This window comes from Aureococcus anophagefferens (genome assembly GCF_000186865.1).
Source record: "Aureococcus anophagefferens unplaced genomic scaffold AURANscaffold_1, whole genome shotgun sequence".
In the NCBI taxonomy this organism is placed as follows: Eukaryota; class Pelagophyceae; order Pelagomonadales; family Pelagomonadaceae; genus Aureococcus; species Aureococcus anophagefferens.
In genome coordinates, this window is record NW_008705561.1 from 688,984 (window position 1) to 706,113 (window position 17,130).

At 72.1% G+C, this 17,130-nt stretch overlaps 3 protein-coding genes across 3 annotated transcripts; 1 reads left to right on the forward strand and 2 right to left on the reverse strand.

Moving 5' to 3' along the window:
- Positions 1-633: 633 nt before the first annotated feature.
- Positions 634-10,969, reverse strand: AURANDRAFT_60524 (hypothetical protein; the record flags this gene model as incomplete). The annotated part of the gene is made up of 4 exons (XM_009034500.1): positions 634-1,440; positions 1,593-1,596; positions 1,903-10,250; positions 10,334-10,969. The coding sequence occupies 4 exons, from the start codon at positions 10,967-10,969 to the stop codon at positions 634-636; spliced, it is 9,795 nt and encodes a 3,264-aa protein (XP_009032748.1).
- A 997-nt stretch (positions 10,970-11,966) lies between these two features.
- AURANDRAFT_19300 (hypothetical protein) lies at positions 11,967-13,472 on the forward strand (the record flags this gene model as incomplete). The annotated part of the gene is made up of 1 exon (XM_009033999.1): positions 11,967-13,472. The coding sequence occupies one exon, from the start codon at positions 11,967-11,969 to the stop codon at positions 13,470-13,472; it is 1,506 nt and encodes a 501-aa protein (XP_009032247.1).
- A 1,144-nt stretch (positions 13,473-14,616) lies between these two features.
- On the reverse strand, positions 14,617-17,061 carry AURANDRAFT_60526 (hypothetical protein; the record flags this gene model as incomplete). Its single annotated transcript, XM_009034499.1, has 1 exon — positions 14,617-17,061. The coding sequence occupies one exon, from the start codon at positions 17,059-17,061 to the stop codon at positions 14,617-14,619; it is 2,445 nt and encodes an 814-aa protein (XP_009032747.1).
- Positions 17,062-17,130: the final 69 nt, after the last annotated feature.

The following is a 17,130-nucleotide window of genomic DNA, read 5'->3' on the forward strand; positions in this document are numbered from 1 at the left end:
CGCATGCCCAAGGACTTCCATCTATTGAACCGCGCGTACGGCCAGATCGCCGCGCTCTCCGCGCTCGGCTACTACGGCTACGGCGGCGACACGGTGCTCTACCGCATGCGCATCACGGCGGCCTACGCCCTCGTCGGCATGGACATCGCCGACGAGCGCAACGGCGACCTGCCCGTGCCGGGCGCGCTCAAGACCGTCGACGGCGCGTGGCTCGGCCCGCGGCTCGCGGCCGCGCGCGCGAAGGTCGACGCGGCCTTCGACTGGAAGCAGGGCAAGGCCATCACCTACGAGGACTGGGACAAGTTCGCCCACATGGCCGACAACTTCTACAAGGTCGTCGAGGAGGTCGTCGCCAAGGGCAAGAACGACGAGCGCCGCGAGGCCGCGGCGCGCTGCGGCGCCTGCGACAACTGCCGCTGGACCAAGGCGCACCCCAAGGACCGCAAGGAGTGCGCGGCCCCCAAGGACGAGGACGAGGTCGAGCGCGTCCTCCGCGAGGACCGCGCGAAGCGCAAGGACGCCGCGCTCAAGAAGCGGCGCGACGCGAAGAAGGCCGCCTAGGGGCGCCCCCCCGCCCCCCCCCGCCTGTGGCGCGCCTCCGCGCCGGGGGACCCCCGTCGCTTACGTCGACGTTCACCCGTGGCCGCGGGCGCCGTGGCCGTGGTCGTGGCCGAGGACGGCGCCGTCGAGGCCGCCCGTTGCGAGGAGCCCGAGCCAAAGGAGCCCGACGGCGACGGACAACCCGCTCGACGCCGCGGCCAGTCTGAAGGTCAGCTCCGCGGACGACGCCGCGTAGCGCCGCGTCGCGCCGCCCCAAGCCGCGGCGAAGCCGCCCATGACGACCGTCGACGTGACCGAGAACGCGCCGAGGTACGCCGCGGCCGCCGCCGCCGTCGGCAGCTCGAGCACGGGCAGCACCCAGACGACGTGCGTGAGGCCGTGGACGACGCCGACGCAGAGCGCGAGCGCGCCGCGGTCGCCGCCCTCGCAGCCGTGGTGGTGGTGGTGGTGGTGGTGGCGCTTGCGGTCGTCGTCGTCGTCGTCGCGGTCGCGCGCGCCGCCCTCGAGGAGCGGGTCCGCGTCGTCGCCGCCGCCGCCGTCGTCCGCGCGCTTGCGCCGCGCGCGCGCGCGGAGGGCGCCGTGCGCGCCGATGGCGACCATGGTCGCGCCGACGAGCGCGTTGCAGTACATCGAGAGGTCGCGCGCGAGCGCGTCGGCCGCGCCGCCGCCGCCGCGGTCGGCCGCGGCGCGCTCGCCGCCCCAGGTCACGGCGAGCAGCGCGCAGGCCATGCCGAGCATGCCCGTGGAGTGGCCCACGCCCCAGCGCACGCCCAGGCGGAAGGCGCCGGCCCCGCCGTTCGCGCTCAGCGTCGCCAGCGCGCTCAGGTGGTCCGGCGACAGCACGTGCGCGACGCCCATGCCCGTCCCGACGAGCGCCACCTGCGTCAGCGACTCGTCCCAGCGCAGGTCCGTCATGGCGGCGCGCGAGGATGCGTGCGGAGGAGGAGGAGGAGCTGAAGCTCGAGCATGCCGCTCGCGGCACACTGCCGTCAAGATGCACTCGCGGGAACGAGCGCGTCCGACGCGCACACGTCTCTACGGGTGCATCTTCTTAGTAGTAGTTGGGGGAGATCGTGCCGGCGATGCTTGCCATCGCCGCGGTCCGTAGCCTCGCGCCGTCGACGGAACGCGCGCGCGCGTCCGCGGCGGTATTACTTCTTCGCGAGGCATCTCAACAGGCCGAGTAGCCTCCACCTTCGGGAGCACATGGCTTAGGTACGCGCTCTTATCGCAGTAGTAGCGGGGGGGGGGGTAGCGCCGGCGGTATAGCTTGTCATCGCCGTGGTCCGTAGCCTCGCGCCGTCGACGGAACGCGCGCGCGCGTCCGCGGCAGAGGTCTACTTGTCCTTGCACTTGTCCTTCGTCCACTCGCACGTCTTCTTGTTCGCCTTGCACTCATCCTTGGTCTTGAGTTTCTTGCACTTCGGGGCTTTGACGGCCTCGGCCTCGGCCTCGGCCTCATCCTCGCCCTCGCCGCCGGACCCGGACGGTTTGTCCTTGCACTTGTCCTTCGTCCACTCGCACGTCTTCTTGTTCGCCTTGCACTCATCCTTGGTCTTGAGTTTCTTGCACTTCGGGGCTTTGACGGCCTCGGCCTCGGCCTCGGCCTCATCCTCGCCGCCGGACCCGGACGGCTTGTCCTTGCACTTGTCCTTCGTCCACTCGCACGTCTTCTTGTTCGCCTTGCACTCATCCTTGGTCTTGAGTTTCTTGCACTTCGGGGCTTTGACGGCCTCGGCCTCGGCCTCATCCTCGCCCTCGCCGCCGGACCCGGACGGCTTGTCCTTGCACTTGTCCTTCGTCCACTCGCACGTCTTCTTGTTCGCCTTGCACTCATCCTTGGTCTTGAGTTTCTTGCACTTCGGGGCTTTGACGGCCTCGGCCTCGGCCTCGGCCTCATCCTCGCCCTCGCCGCCGGACCCGCCGGACGGCTTGTCCTTGCACTTGTCCTTCGTCCACTCGCACGTCTTCTTGTTCGCCTTGCACTCATCCTTGGTCTTGAGTTTCTTGCACTTCGGGGCTTTGACGGCCTCGGCCTCGGCCTCATCCTCGCCCTCGCCGCCGGACCCGCCGGGCTGGCATTTCGGGGAGGACTTCCCGTCCCACGTGCAGCCCGCGTCCTTGCACGAGTCCTTCTTCGTGTTGTCGGCGCACGTGCCTGCGCCGCCTTCCGTGAAATCACCGTCACCTTGGCCGAACTCGCCGCTGTCGCCGACGGGCTGCGTCTGCACGGGCGCCGTCGTGGTCGCCGGCGGCGTCGTCGCGCCGCTGTCGTCGACGCACTTGCCCTGGCCGGCCTTCCACTTGCAGGCCGCGTCCTTGTCGCACGACTTCTCGGTGGACCGGTCCTCGCACGCCTTGGGCGGCTCGGTCGTCGTCGTCGCGGGCGTCGTGGTCGTGGTCGTGGGGGCGGGCGTAGGAGGCCGCGTCGTGGTCGTCGTGGTCGTGGGGGCGGGCGTAGGAGGCCGCGTCGTGGTCGTCGTGGACGTGGTCGCGGGCGCGGACGACGGCGACGGAAAGCGGAAACCGTCGCCGCCGAGGCCGTCGTAGGCCGTCTCCGGGTTCGGCGCCGGGAACGATTCGTAGCCGCTCGCGCCCGCGGCGACGTCGTCCGGACGCGCCGCGAACATGGGCAGCTCGCAGGCGTCGAGGTCGCCGTGCTTGTGTTCGCCGTCGCACTCGCAGGCGCCGTTGGACCGGCACGAGCCGTTGCCCGAGCAGGGCTTGCCGCCGACGACGGGGCAGTCGACGACGGAGCAGTCGTCGCCCGTCCGCGCGGCGCCGCAGGCGCACGCGCCGTCGACGCACTCGCCGCTGCCCGAGCAGCCGTTCGGGCAGCCGTCGGCGCAGAGCGCCCCGGAGTAGCCGCAGTGGCAGAGGCACGACGCGGCGCCGCCCGCGGCGACGACGCAGACGCCGTGGTCGCAGGCCGGGCACGCGACGGTCCTAGCGCCGTCGAGGAACGCGTCGGCGACGCGCGCGACGGGGAAGTACGTGCCCGCGGCGCGGAGCTCGAAGGCGTGCTTCGATCCCGACGCGCGCACCTGGTGGGCCTCGTCGTCGAGGAACGCGTGCGTCCCCGACGCCGGGTCCCACCGCATCACCGCCAGCGCGGGGAAGAGGTCCGCGCGGCGGTTGAAGCCGCCCGCCACCGGCAGCCCGTACTTGAGCGCGTCGAAGGCCGCGCCGCCGGCGTCGACGGTCATGCCGTCGCCGAGGAGCTGCGCGACGACGAGCCCGCGCGCGTCGAATACGGCGAGCGCGTCGACGGACGCCGCGTCGTCGTGGCAGCCGGCGCCCGCGAGCTTCGCGACGCCGGGGAAGTCGCCCGCGGAGAACGGCGCGAACGTGAGGTCCACGGCGCCGCCGCTCGCGAGGCGCCGGCCGCCGCCGCCGCCGCCGCCGCAGGACTTCTCGAGGACGGCGTCGGCGCAGCCGAGGCTCAGCGGCCGGAGCTCGTCGCAGAAGCCCGTCGCCGTCGCCGCGACGCCGCCGCCGGCGGCGCGGGTCTCGCAGACGTCGGCGCCCGCGGAGCCGCAGCGGCAGAGGAGGTCGAGGACGACGTCGAGCCACATGGAGTACTTGAGGAACTTCTCGACGACGCGCCGCTGGACGAAGGCGCGCATCATGGGCCCCCGGAGCTGCTCGTCGAGCCGCCGCTCCGTCGCCCGCTTCTGCACGAGCCTCGCCGGCGTCATCTCCGTCCGCGGGAACCACGCGAGGTCGCGGACGACGGGCGGCGTCCAGAGGCCGTCGGCCCACGCGTAGCGCGGGCCGTAGACGCCGCCGCACTTGTCGCACTCGGCCTCGCTCTTGGACGTCACCTCGTGGCCGAACGTCTCCTCGCAGCCGAGGAACGCGAGGCACTCGGCCTTCGTCGTCGCCGGCAGGAACCACTCGCCGCCGGCGTCCGCGCACGCCTCCCGCGTGTGGATCGCGCCGTCGACCATGCGGCAGCCGTAGGGGTGCTCGTGATCATAACTCGCGCACTCGTCGCGGGCCTTGGACGCGTCGACGCAGACGCCGGGCACGTCCCACTCGCAGTCGCCGCACTCGGCGGTCCGCCGCGTCTGCTCGTCGTAGTAGTAACAGAGGTCGCCGTGGGTCCAGTCCTTGTCCTTGCACTCGTTCCGGACGCCGACGCGTTCGTGCTCGTAGCCGCCGACGCACTCGCCCGCGGCGAGGCACGACGCCTCGTCCTCGCAGAACGTCGACCGCTCCCAGGCGCATGCCGAGGTGACGCCTTCGTGCTCGCGCGTCGCCGCGCCGCAGGCGGCCTTCGTCGTCACGTCGTGGCACGGGTGCCACGCGTCGTCGACCTCGTCCTCCTCGTCGAGGCGCTTTCGGAAGAGGCGCCGGCGGAAGTCCTCCTCGTCCTCCTCGTCCTCTTCGGCTTCGACCTTGGCGACGCACGAGTAGCACGTCGTCGAGCAGCTGTAGAAGCGGCTCGCGTCGTCCTGAGTGCCGTCGGCGAAGCCCTCGCACTGCGCGCGAGTGTAGCCGCCCTCCACGAAGTCCTTGATGATCTGGCCCTCGAGCTTCAGCGGGATGCCCGTGCACCAGCCCTCGTCGCACTCGGCCTGCGTCTTCAGCCGGCCGGGCTCGAACCAGAGGCTGCCGCCGTTGTACCACGCGCCGCCCAGATTCTTGTCTTTCAGCTTCTTGTCGACGTCATCGCACTGGTCCTCCGTGGCGTACCGGAGGAAGCACAAGGGCTCGCCCCGGGCGTTGACGCGCATATCCTCGAGCCCCCAGTCGTGTAAGTCCGCGTTCAGCTTGTTGCCGAGATGGCGACACCTCTCCTCCGAATCTTCGTCGCTTTGCTGCTGCTCGTAATAGCATCCGATGATGCACTCGGTGCCGAGCCAGTTGACCGCGGGAATCGCGTCGTCCGGGTAGTCCTCGACGCCGCGCGCGTCCCTGTCGTCGAAGCAATATTTCTCGACGACGGCCACGTCCGATTCTGTCAGCCTCGCGAAGCAGTCGGTGACCGGGTCCGCGGCGTCGCCGTCGACGGGCAGGTGGCACACCAGCGCGCCCCCGTCCCACGCCGTGTCGCGGTTCCGGAAATCGACCCACGCCGTGTCGCCCAGCTTGGCGCACTCGGCCTCGACCTCCTCCTTTGTTGCGTCTTCATAGTTTATGGTGCAGGTGGACCGCCGCGACTCCTTGAAGCACTGCGTGCCCCAGCACGTGCCGCACCAGCCCGGGTCGTTCTCGACGTAGCAGGCGTCGGCGCTGCACGCGTTCCCCTCCGCGGGGTCGCCGCAGTGCCAGCGGTCGTTGCACCGCTCCTCCTCGAGGCACGCCGTCGCGTTGACGGTGAATTCCTTGAGCTCGCAGCACGAGTCGTACTTCGCGGAGCACGCGTCGCACGCGCTGCGATCGCAGCCCGTGTCTTCGCAGTCCATCCAGACCTCGTCCTGGCACTCCCAGACGACCTCCTCGACCCCGACGAAGCTCCGCCGCTCGAACTCGCCGTAGCAGCACTCGCCGCCGTCGACCGTCGAGCGCCACGTCGCGCCGTTGGCCTGGCAGCACGTCTTGTCGCGGAGGCTGTCGCTGTCGGGGAGCCCCGGCGGCGTCGCCGTGCAGACCTTTTCGCCGCCCTCCTCCGTGACGACGTGGCCCGCGCAGCAGCGCCCCTCCGGCCCCGCGGACGCGACCCAGACGCCGTCGGCCTGCTGGCAGGCCTGGCGGTCCTCGCACTTGCGCCGCGCGTCCTCCTCGCACTTGTCGAAGGCCGCGCACGCGAGCGTCCGGCCCTTGGTCGCATCGGGACCGAACGTGCACGAAGTCTTGTCGGCGTCGTTCGGGTCCTCGTAGAAGTCGCCGCCGTTGTCCGCGCACAGCGTTCCGTCGTTCGCCCAGTCGCAGAGCGCGGCGCCGCCGTCGTCGCCGTAGTTGTATGAACCATAGTCGTCCCCGTCCTCGCCGCCGGAGTAGTACGTCACCTTGACCTTCATATCTTGGTTGGCGCAGTGCCGGCCGACCGAACATCCAAAGTAGGCGACGCGATCACCTTCATCATCGAGAACCCCCCACTCCTGCATCTGCTGGCCCGACACCTCGGCGAAGAAGATCGACTGTTCGCTCTCGTATTCGCCTTCGAGGAAGATCGCGCGTTCGCCATCGTATTCGCCTTCGAAATCGCACTGGTTGTAGGCTTCCTCGTTCGGGAACAGCCACAGGTCGTGATTGCCAACCCACTCGAACGTTAGGGTCTGGCCTTGCTCGAAGAAGATGTCGGACTCATCCATCTCAGTCTTCCATTCGACGACGACCTCCTCCAGCCTCCGCGCCATCGGGGCCGCCGCCGGCAGCTTGCGCGCCTTCGGGGCCGCCAGCCTGCGCGCCTTCGGGGCCGCCGCCGACAGCTTGCGGCCCTCGCCGTCGATGGTCCCGCCCCAGCCGGCGTTCTCCGACGGCTCGCGCGCCTTCGGGCAGATCTTGTCGCGGAGCGCTTCCTCGTACTCGTTCTCCGTGCAGGCCTCCTCGAGCTGGCAGTCGGCGTCGCAGACCTCGCGGCTCACAGGGAAGCCGATCGGGGGCGCGTCGTGCACGAAGTACTCGCCGCTGTCGCCGCTCTCGACGCAGACGCCCTCGCCGATCTTGTGCGAGAACTTGCCGTCGAATTCGGCGTCCGCGCCGAAGCCCGGGTCGATGCCCCAGTCCTCGTAGAGGAAGCGCTTCGCGAGGGGGTCCATGGCCCCGCGGAGGCACTCGGCCTCGCACTTGACGTAGTCGTCGCTGGCGGTCACGCAGCCCGCGAAGTCGTCCTCCATCTGGACGCACTTGGAGTAGGCGCAGGGGCAGACGCGCGTGTCCGTGCAGGGCGTCAGCGTGTCGCGCGCGACCTTGGCCAGGCACTCGTCCTTGAACTTCCAGAACTGGTCGTAGTCGCGGTCGAAGTCGTCGCTCACGTCGAGCTTCTCGCGGCACGTCGCCGACTCCGCGAGGGACCGCTGGATGTGCGCGACGCGGTCGACGACGGACGCCGTGCACTCGTCGCGCGCGACGTCCTCGTCGACGCCCTCGACGACGACGCGCTTCCCCGCCTCCACGTCCTTGCGCTCGCAGCACTGCTCGTAGCGGCGGATGGGGTTGCAGCACGGGTCCTCCTCCCAGGCCTCGTTCCGCTCGCCGAGGACGAACTCGGCGTGCTCGCAGTAGTCCTCCTGGTCGTAGAGGTAGACCGTCTCCGTCGTCGTGCGCAGCACGCGCGTCGCGAGCGCCCGGGCGTCGTGGATCGCCGACGACGCGCCGAGCGCCTCGACGGCGAACGCGCGCGCCGCGTAGTCGGCCTTGGTCCCCGCGCCGACGAGATCCTTGATGCTCGCGACGAGGTCCGCCATCTTCGCGGAGAAGCGGGTCGCGTCCGACGCGACGCGCGTCGACGGCGCGAGGCCGAGCGCCGTGCAGCGCTCGACGCCGTAGGCGCACGTCTCGTCGACGCAGCCGACGTCGGCCTGGACGAGCCGCCGCCCGAAGGAGAGCGTGGCGTCGCCCGCCGCGAGCGCGTCGAGGAGCGCTCGCGACTCGTCCGCGCCGTCGTCGAGCTGCCCGCCCTTCACCGCGCCGAGCACGCGGACGCCGACGTACGCGCTCCCGCGGACGTCGGCCGCGGCGCACGCGGGGAGGCCGTCGACGTCCAGGTCCGCGAAGGAGGCGAAGCGCGGGTCCTTGTCGGCCTCGTGCGTCGCCTTCCACTTGAGGTAGGACGCCGCCGCGCGCGCGGCCTCCTGGAAGGGGTCGACGCACGGCGTGAGCGTGGCGAGCGCGACGCCGTCGCCGTCGAAGTCATAGTCCTCGTCGGCGGCGCAGTCGGACTGACTGAAGCGCCCCTCCGAAGTGAAGACGCGCGCCGTCGGCGACCGCGGGTCCGCGAGCGCCCGCTTGCCCCCGCCCGAGCCCTCGTAGATGCCGACGTCCGCGAGCGCGTAGGTCTCGGCGAGGTCGACGCCGTCGAGGCGCGCGAGCTCGCAGGGGTCGGCCCGCGCGCCGCCGAGGAGCCCCGAGAGCTTCGCGCGCACGGAGCCGTCGAGCGCGCGCTTGTCGGCCGCCTCCATGCCGCAGTAGGGGTGCGCCCGCGCCGCGAGGGGCGTTGCGTCCTCGCCGGGCAGCTCCTCGCGCGCGAACTCGCACTCGACGACGAGCACGGACACGGCGTCCATGCCCGGCGCGACGACGTCGACGGACCGCACGAAGTAGCTGCAGTTGCCGCCGACGACCCGGGGCGTCGCGTAGGTCGCCGCCTTGCGCTCGTAGATGCCGCAGGCCGGGTCGCTCGCGCCGAAGGCGTCGAGCGCGGCGCACCACGCGTCGACGCGCGCGTCGCACGCGCGCGCCGTCTCGAGGTCGACGACGCGGCCGCCGACGCAGGGGCTCGCCGGGTCGCAGGGGCTCGCCGCGTCCGGGTGCGCCTCGTGGAACGCCGCCGCGACGAGGGAGCAGAAGGGGCAGGACCCGGCGCCGTCGCAGGCGTCGGGCCGCACGCACGTCGCGCAGGCCTCGCCGGCGACGGCGCACGCCTTCCGCGGGTCCCTCCGGCAGCCCACGCAGCCGTCCTGGGCCTCGAAGTGCGCGCCGTCGTCGCAGTCCTCGCCCCAGGTCAGCAGGCCGTCGCCGCACGTCGACGCGCGGCCGCAGGCCTCGTCCTCCCAGTCGATCTCGTTGCAGAAGGCCGCCGTCGTTTCGACGCAGTCGTAGACGGACCGCGCGAGCGCGCCGCAGGCCGTCCCGGCGTCGGACGCGGCCAGCGCGTCGAAGTCCGGCATGGTCCAGGGCTCGCCGTGGGCCGCGAACGTGCCCGGCGCGACGGCGCCGCGCAGCCAGTGCTCGTCGACGGGCTGGACGCCGCCCGCGGCCTCGACCGCGCGGACGACCTCGGCCTTGAACGGCGCGCAGAGCGCCCGGTCGCAGAGGGGCGCGGCGTCGACGGCCGCGCAGCCCTCGGCCTCGCAGGGGCAGCCCGTGTAGCCCTGCCCCTCGCAGTCGCAGGTCGCCGGCGGCGCGCACGCGTCGTCCGCGTCGTCCGTCGCGCACGCGCCGACGACGACGGCCGCGCACGCGCCGACGGCCGCGCGGTGCTCGTCCTCGACCGAGAGCGACGCGTCGCCGTTGCCGCAGGCCGCGTCGCAGGTCCAGGGGCACGTCGCTTTGACGTCGACGACGGCGTTGAGCTCGGCCTGCGCGCACCAGCGCCGCTCGCCGACGACGGCGCACGTCACGGCCACGTCCGCGCCGCCCTCGACGAACGACGCGCCGAGGGGGCACGTCGAGTCCTCGCAGGCGCCCGCGGCGCAGTCGCCCGTCAGCGCGGGGCCGACGTCGCGCGCGAGCCGGTCCGAGGCCCGCGGCAGAGTGAGGCCGTCGTGCGCGCTCCGCGCGAGGCAGCGCTCGGTGAGCGCGTCGAGCCAGTAGGTGTGGACGTCCGACCCCGGCGCCTCGCCTTCGGCGAAGCGCCGCAGGTACTCGGCCATGTCCTGCTCGACGACGGACCGCTCGCCGCAGTCCTCGCTGACGGTCACGGCGCCGAGCGCGACGTCCCCGGAGCACGCGGCGTCGTCGCAGACGCCGCCGGCGTAGGGGCACTCGCCGCCGTAGTCAACGTCGTCGACGGCGTTCGCGCGCAAGTTCTTCATGAACGCCGAGCAGCCCTCGGCGGTGCACGTCGTCGCGGGCGCGACCTACGAAGATCGAAAGGGGTCCGGTTTCGGCGCGCTTGCGGGCGCGCGCCGCTCGAAAAAGTACCCCCGGCGCCGGTCGAGACCTCCGGTTCGCCGTTCGGGAAGATGCCGCCCGTCGCGACGGGCGCGCACCACGCCTCGACGGCCATCGCGCACTTCTTGAACTTGCCCTCGAGGCAGGGCGTGGCCGCGCAGGGGTGCTTTGCGTCGCCCCCGAGCTCCTCGACCTCTTCTTCGATCTTCTCGATCGCGTCCTCGTGATGTTCGCCGAGGTCCTTCCCGATGCCGCAGATCGCGAGGACGTCGTCGCACCGTTCAAAGCCGCCGTCCGAGCACTCGTCCGCGCACCCCAAGCACTCGTCGCTAAACATCTCGCACTTGAGGTCCTCGTAGTCGCACTCCTCGCCGCCCGTGGGCCCGAAGTCGCCGGCGGGGCACTTCTCCGTGTCCGCCACGGTCTCGCAGAGGGAGGTCCGCTCATTGTAGACGCACTCGCCGCTCGTCACACACCCAGAGCATCCGACATGGTCGCCGTCCCAGGACGAGCAGTCGACGCCGGCCGCGACCCGAGATGGGGCGGCGAGAGCGACGCGCCGCGCCCAGGGCGCCCCCAATCGCTGGGCGTTCGCCACGGCCGTCCAGGCGATGAAGATGAGGGATTTGAGCAGGCGGGGGGGTCCCCCGCCGGTCGCCTTCGCCGTAGTTCCGGCGTCACTCATCGTCCTTCAGTGCAGATCCGAGCTGATCGATGCGATGTTGAACCGGGGTTGAACTCGCGCGCGTTTTCGAACACACCTGCGAACCCACATCTAAAACCTCCCATTTACAACAAAGCCTCGGGCTCGCGCACCTCGCCGCCCACGGTGGTGAACCTCGTCCGCGTCGCGGCGTAGGACCGGCCCGGCGCGGGCGGGAACCACTCGGGCGTCGCCGGCGAGAGGCCCTTGTTGCGGGCCGCCGCCGCCGTCGCCGCGTTCGGAGCTGCGCCGCGGCCGCCGCGGCCCTTGCCGCGGCCCCTGCCCCTGCCCCGGCCGCGGCCCTTGCCGCCGCCGCGGCCGCGCGCGCCGCGGCCGGCCGCGGGCGCGGCCCGCGGCGGCGGCGGGTTCGGCTCCGCGGCGACGAGCTCCTCGAATTTGTCGTGGCACCAGCGCTCGTCGCCGCCGCCCTCTTCCTTGCGGCGCCGGCCGCCGCCGCCGCCGGAGTCTCGCGACACGTCGACGAGCTCGCGGCGCGCGTCCGGGCCGTCCGCGGGGTCGACGGGCGCGCCGCTCAGGCGCGCCTCGGCGGCGCGCTTCGACGACCCCGGCGCCGGCGCGCCGTCGCCGCCGTCGCGCTCGTCGTGCAGGTAGAAGACGCCGCCGCGCGGCACCGTCGCCGGGTTCTTCGGCTTCCGCGGCGGCGCCGGCTCCGCCTCGACGCTGATGCTGTCGCCGTCCTCCTCCTCCTCGTCGTCCTCCTCGTCCGCGTCGTCGGTATCGCCGCCGCCGTCGTCGTCGTCGTCGTCGTCTTCCTCCTCCTCCTGGGCCTCCTGGGCCTCGGCCTCCTCGTCGCTGCGGTCCGACGCGCTCGCGCTGTCGTCGGCGGCCGTCGCGCGCCGCCGTCGGCTCCGCGTCGGCGCCTCGGACGACGCGTCGCTGTCGCTGTCAACTGCCAGCTCCGCGAGAAGGCTGGCCATCGTCGGCGAGTGGATCTGCTGTGGCAGAGAGCTGGGGCGCGATGGCTGCCGCCCATGCCTTGCTGCTCGCGCGCACCGTCGCGGCGACTCGCTCCCGCGGCAGCACGGTCGCGCGCGCGGCGCGGTCCTTCAGCGCCCTGCCCGCCGCCGCCCCGGCCGCCGCCGGCGGCGTCTCCGACGAGGCCTTCGGCGCCCTCAAGGCGACGCTCCTCGAGTTCATGCACGAGCGCATCTACCCCAACGAGGTCGAGTTCCTGAAGCAGTGCCACGCCCAGGGCAAAGGCACGAGCGAGTGGACGCACCCGCCCTTGATCATCGACCTCATGCGCGAGGCCAAGGCCGCGGGGCTCTGGAATCTGTTCCTGCCGGCCGACACGGCCGCGCTCGTCGGCGGCAAGTACGGCGGCGGCCTGACGAACCTGCAGTACGCGGACCTCTGCGAGATCATGGGCACGTCGGTGCACGCGGAGTTCGCCGCCCAGGCGACGAACTGCACGTCGCCGGACACGGGCAACATGGAGACGATCGCGCGCTTCGGGTCCGAGGAGCAGAAGCGGCGGTGGCTCGACCCGCTCCTCGCGGGCGAAATCCGGTCGTGCTTCGCCATGACGGAGCCCGACGTCGCGTCCTCCGACGCGACGAACGTGAGCGTCGACATCCGCGGCGACGGCGACGACTACGTCGTCAACGGCCGCAAGTGGTGGATCACGGGCGCCGGTTCCTTGCACTGCAAGGTCATGATCCTCATGGGCAAGACGGACGTGGACGCGCCGCCCCACGCGCAGCAGTCCATGCTCCTCGTGCCCATGGACGCGCCGGGCATCCGGCTCGTGCGGCCGTTGACGGTCTTCGGCGACGACGACGCCCCCAAAGGCCACATGGAGATGGTCTTCGAGGATTTGCGCGTGCCGAAAGACTCCGTCCTCTGGGAGCCGGGCAAGGGCTTCGAGATCGCCCAGCGGCGCCTGGGGCCGGGCCGCATCCACCACTGCATGCGCGCCATCGGCCAGTGCGAGCGCGCGCTCTCGCTCATGTGCGCGCGCGCCGAGTCGCGCGTCGCCTTCGGCAAGCCGCTCGCCGCGCGCGACGGCGTGCTCGAGGACGTCGCGCGCGCGCGCGGCGACATCGACGCCGCGCGCCACCTCGTGCGCGAGGCGGCGCACCTCATGGACGCCAAGGGCAACACGGACGCGCACACGCGCCAGCTCCTCTCCATCGTCAAGGCGTTGGTGCCCGCGACGCTCCAGCGGATCGCGGACCAGGCCATGCAGCTCCACGGCGCCGCGGGGCTCTGCGCGGACACGCCCCTCGTCCACATCTTCGCCGCGGCGCGCATCCTCCGCATCGCCGACGGGCCCGACGCGGTCCACTGGCGCAAGGCCGGCCAGATGGAGTTCAAGCAGCAGCGGTCCTCGCGCCTCGCGCCCCTCGGCCTCTACACGCCGCCCCGCGACGCCAACGAGCCCCACTTCCGCTACACGACTGACGCCGTCTCCCCGGCGAAGCAGGCGGAGCTCGACGCGTTCGAGGCGCTCATGCGCGAGTAAAGTGGGACGGGTCTCCACGCCGACCAACGGCGCGGGGTTCGTGGTTCGGGAGTCTTACTGGGGGCATGTCACCGGGGAGGTTCGCGCGCGGGCCGCGGCGCGGCAGCGGGGCTTTACTGCGCGCGCGGCTTTTCCTTGATCTCAAGAAGGAGGAAAGCGAAACACATCCCGAGAAAGAAATCGCCCGGAAGAGCCTTTCGAGCGGGTAAAAGATATTCCCAAAGACGTTCCATGGTTTGGATAAAAAACATGATAAAGCCAAACTTCGAGAGCTTCTTCAAAGGAAACTTCCAGTCGATCTCACTGACCGCGCGCTTCAGGTCGACCGCCGCGCCCTCGTCAGCGACGTTGCTCAGTTGGAAGTTCGGGTAGTCGTCGTCGCGCTCCTTGAAGGGCAGGACCTGGGTCACGCCCGGCACCACCTGGCCGAAGCGGCCGCCGCTCTCAAGGTCGCCGACGCCGAAGTCGAGGCCCTCGACGGTCGCGATCAGAGCATTTTTCTTGAACGCGATCGCGAGCTGCTGGCCCACCGCGAAGACCTGGCAGCCGAACTCGCGCGTGAAGTAGGCGCCGACCTCCGCGGCGTCGACGTCCGCGGACGCGTCGGCCTTGAAGGGCGCGATGCTCACGCGGAGCTTGCCGAGGAGCGTGTCGAGCGTCGGCGTGAACGGCGCGACCTCGACGGCCGCGTCGATCTCGAGGCCCGTCGTGCGCCGCTGCACGGACGCGATGCCCAGCTTGCCCGCGGCCATGGTCGGGTAGGCCGACGCCGCGAAGACCCAGTCGCCGCCGCCGCCGCGCAGCAGCAGCAGGCAGCAGTCGTCGGCGACGCCCTGGGCCGGCGACGCGCTCTTGAAGGCCGCGAAATCGCTCGGGTGCAGGTAGACGCGGTTCGCGTACGCCAGCGACTTCGCCGGCGCGTTCTCCACGATGAGGGTCGATGCCATGGTCGTCGGCGTGCGCTGCGCTGCGAGGGGCCTGGGTCCGTCTCGACACTCTTCGGCGGCGGTGAGCCCGGACCAAAAGAATCGATTGAAGTTTCAAGTTACAGTTCAAGGCGGCTCGCGCCGCGCAGCCCTAGCGCAGCCCTTCGCGAACGGAGAGCATGGCTGAGTCCGAGAAAAAGAAAAAAAAACAGAAAACCTTACCACTTCTCCATGCGCTCGAGGGCCGCGCAGAGCCGGTCGACCTCGGCCACGGTGTTGTAGTGCGCGAGCGAGACGCGGACGACGCCCGCGGGCCGCGCGTCCGCGGGCAAGACGGCGTCGAGGAGCCGCGGCGATAGGAAATCGCCGCAGCGCAGCGCGATCTTGTGGTGCCGGGCCTCGGCGACGACGGCCGCCGGCGCGAGGTTCGCGTGGGAGAAGGCGACGGTCGGCAGCTTGTCGACGGCGCCCGCGCCCCGGAGCACCGTCGCCCGGGGCGCCGCGTCCAGGAACGCCAGGAGCCGCGCCAGCGGCGCGGCCTCGGCGAGCGCGACGCCCTCGTAGAAGGCGTCGAGCGCGTCGTCGAGCGCGTCGCACGGCCGCGAGTCCGCGGCCGCGGCCTCGACGTAGCTCCGGAGCGCCGCGACGCCCGCGCAGGCCTCCGCGGACACGGTGCCGACCTCCAAGGCCCGCGCGCCCGCGCCCGGCGCCGGGAAGCGTGCGACGCGGTCGATCAATCGCGAGCTCAGCGCCGCGGCCGCGAGATGCGGGCCGAAGGCCTTGTGGAACGCGCAGACGTAGCAGTCCGCCTCGAGCCCGGCGGCGTCGGCGCGGCGGTGGGGCGCGTAGGCGACGCCGTCGACGATCACGAGCGCGCCGGGGCAACTGGCGCGGACCTTGGCGACGACCGTCGCCGCGTCGTAGACGTCGCCGGTAACGTTCGACGCGTGCGGCACCGCGACCACTCGCACCGCGTCGTCGAGCAGGCCGTCGAGCGCCGCGAGGTCCGGCGCGCCCGCCGCGCCGTCGACGCGCCAGGTGCGGAGCTCGCGGCCCGCCGCGAGGCGCAGCCAGGGGACGACGTTCGCCTCGTGCGACGCGTCGCAGACGACGATCGCGCCGCCGTCGAGCCAGGGCCCGTCGAGCGCGCGCGCGACGGTGTCGAGGGCCGTCGACGCGTTCGCCGCGAAGAAGCAGGGGCCCGAGGCGCCGAGAAAGGCCGCCGCGAAGGCCCGCGCGCTTTCCTTGGCCGCGGCGCCGAGCTCGTCGCGCCAGCGCGCGTTTAACGCGCCGGCGCACGCGTCGGCGACGGCCGCGGGCACCTGGGACCCGCCCGCGTTCTCGAAGAAGGCCCAGGACCCGTCGAAGGAGGACCCGTGCGTCGAAGCGTAGAGCGCGAAGCGCTTTCGGGCCCGCGCCGCGACGGCCGTCGACGCCGCGGGCGGCGGCGCGTCTTTTCGGCCGCCGTAGGCCGCCGCGGCGACGCGCTGCGACGCCTTGTCGAACTTGCTCCAGAAGAGGGACGGCCCGAAGCGCTCGCTGAAGGCCTTGGGCCCGACGTCCGGCGCGCCGGCGTCGACGGCGACCCAGCGGCCGCGCGCGGACCCGCCGACGACGAAGCGGTCCAAAACGTCGACCATCAACGCGTGGTGGAAGGCCTCGATGGGCCCCTCCGCCGCGGACCCCGCGCTGTTCGGCGGGCAGTTGCACTCGACGAGCCAGGCGTGGGGATCCGCGGCGTCGTCGTCGCAGAGGAAGTCGACGCCGACGAGCTCGAAGCGGTTCCGCCCCGCGGCGGCCGGCGCGAGGCCCGGAGCGCACGCGCGGCTCAGGGACCGCAAGACCCGCTTCATGGCCGCGAACTGCGCCGGGTGGGCCGCCGCCAGGTCCAAGATGGGCCGCTCGGGCACGAAGGCGCCGCCCGCGGCCTCGTCCGCGTCCTTGTTCACGGAGACGTTCGTGACGTGCGCGGTCCCGGCCAGAGCCTCGCCGGCCACGGGCGCCGCGTAGGGCGCCGCGCAGACCTGGGCCATGGCGCCGGCGTACAGGAAGCAGGACCGGCCCTGCCAGACGGCGTAGACGCGGAACTGGAGCTTGCGCCCGCGCCAGAGCATGGGCCTCTCCAGGTACTGTTGCAGCACGACCTCGCCGCGCGCGTCGACGGCGTCCGAGGCCGCGAGCGCGGCGAGGTCGCCGGGCGACGCCGCGAACCAGAGGCCGACGCCCGAGTTCGCCGTCGCGTCCTTGACGACCCAGCCCCCGTCCAGGGCCGGCCCGTGTTTGGCGACCCACGCGCGGAGCGCGCCCCGATCCGCGAACGTCTCGCTCCTCAGGGTCCGCTCGCCCATGCGCCGCTGGAGCTCGCCCATGCGGCACTTGTCCTCGAGGGCCGCCCGCGCGCCGGCGACGTGGTTGTAGTGCGCGCAGTCGCGGCAGGCCGCCTTCGCCGCCTTGGACGGCGTGTTGAGCCAGATGAGGTCCGCGTCGCCGGGCTCGCTCACGCGCTCCACCTCAAGCAGCGCGTGGCGCTTCGCGAGCTCGTCCAGCGCGCCGCCGACGCGCTCCTGGGCCGTCTCCCGCGGCGACACGTAGTACTTGAGCGGGACGCGCGCATCCTCGAGCGCCGCCTTGAGCGGGACGCGCGCATCCTCGAGCGCCGCCATGTCGGCTGCGCGCCTGCCACAGGCTGTGGTGTTTTTTTGAGCGAGCCGATAATCTGCCGATGGCAGCAT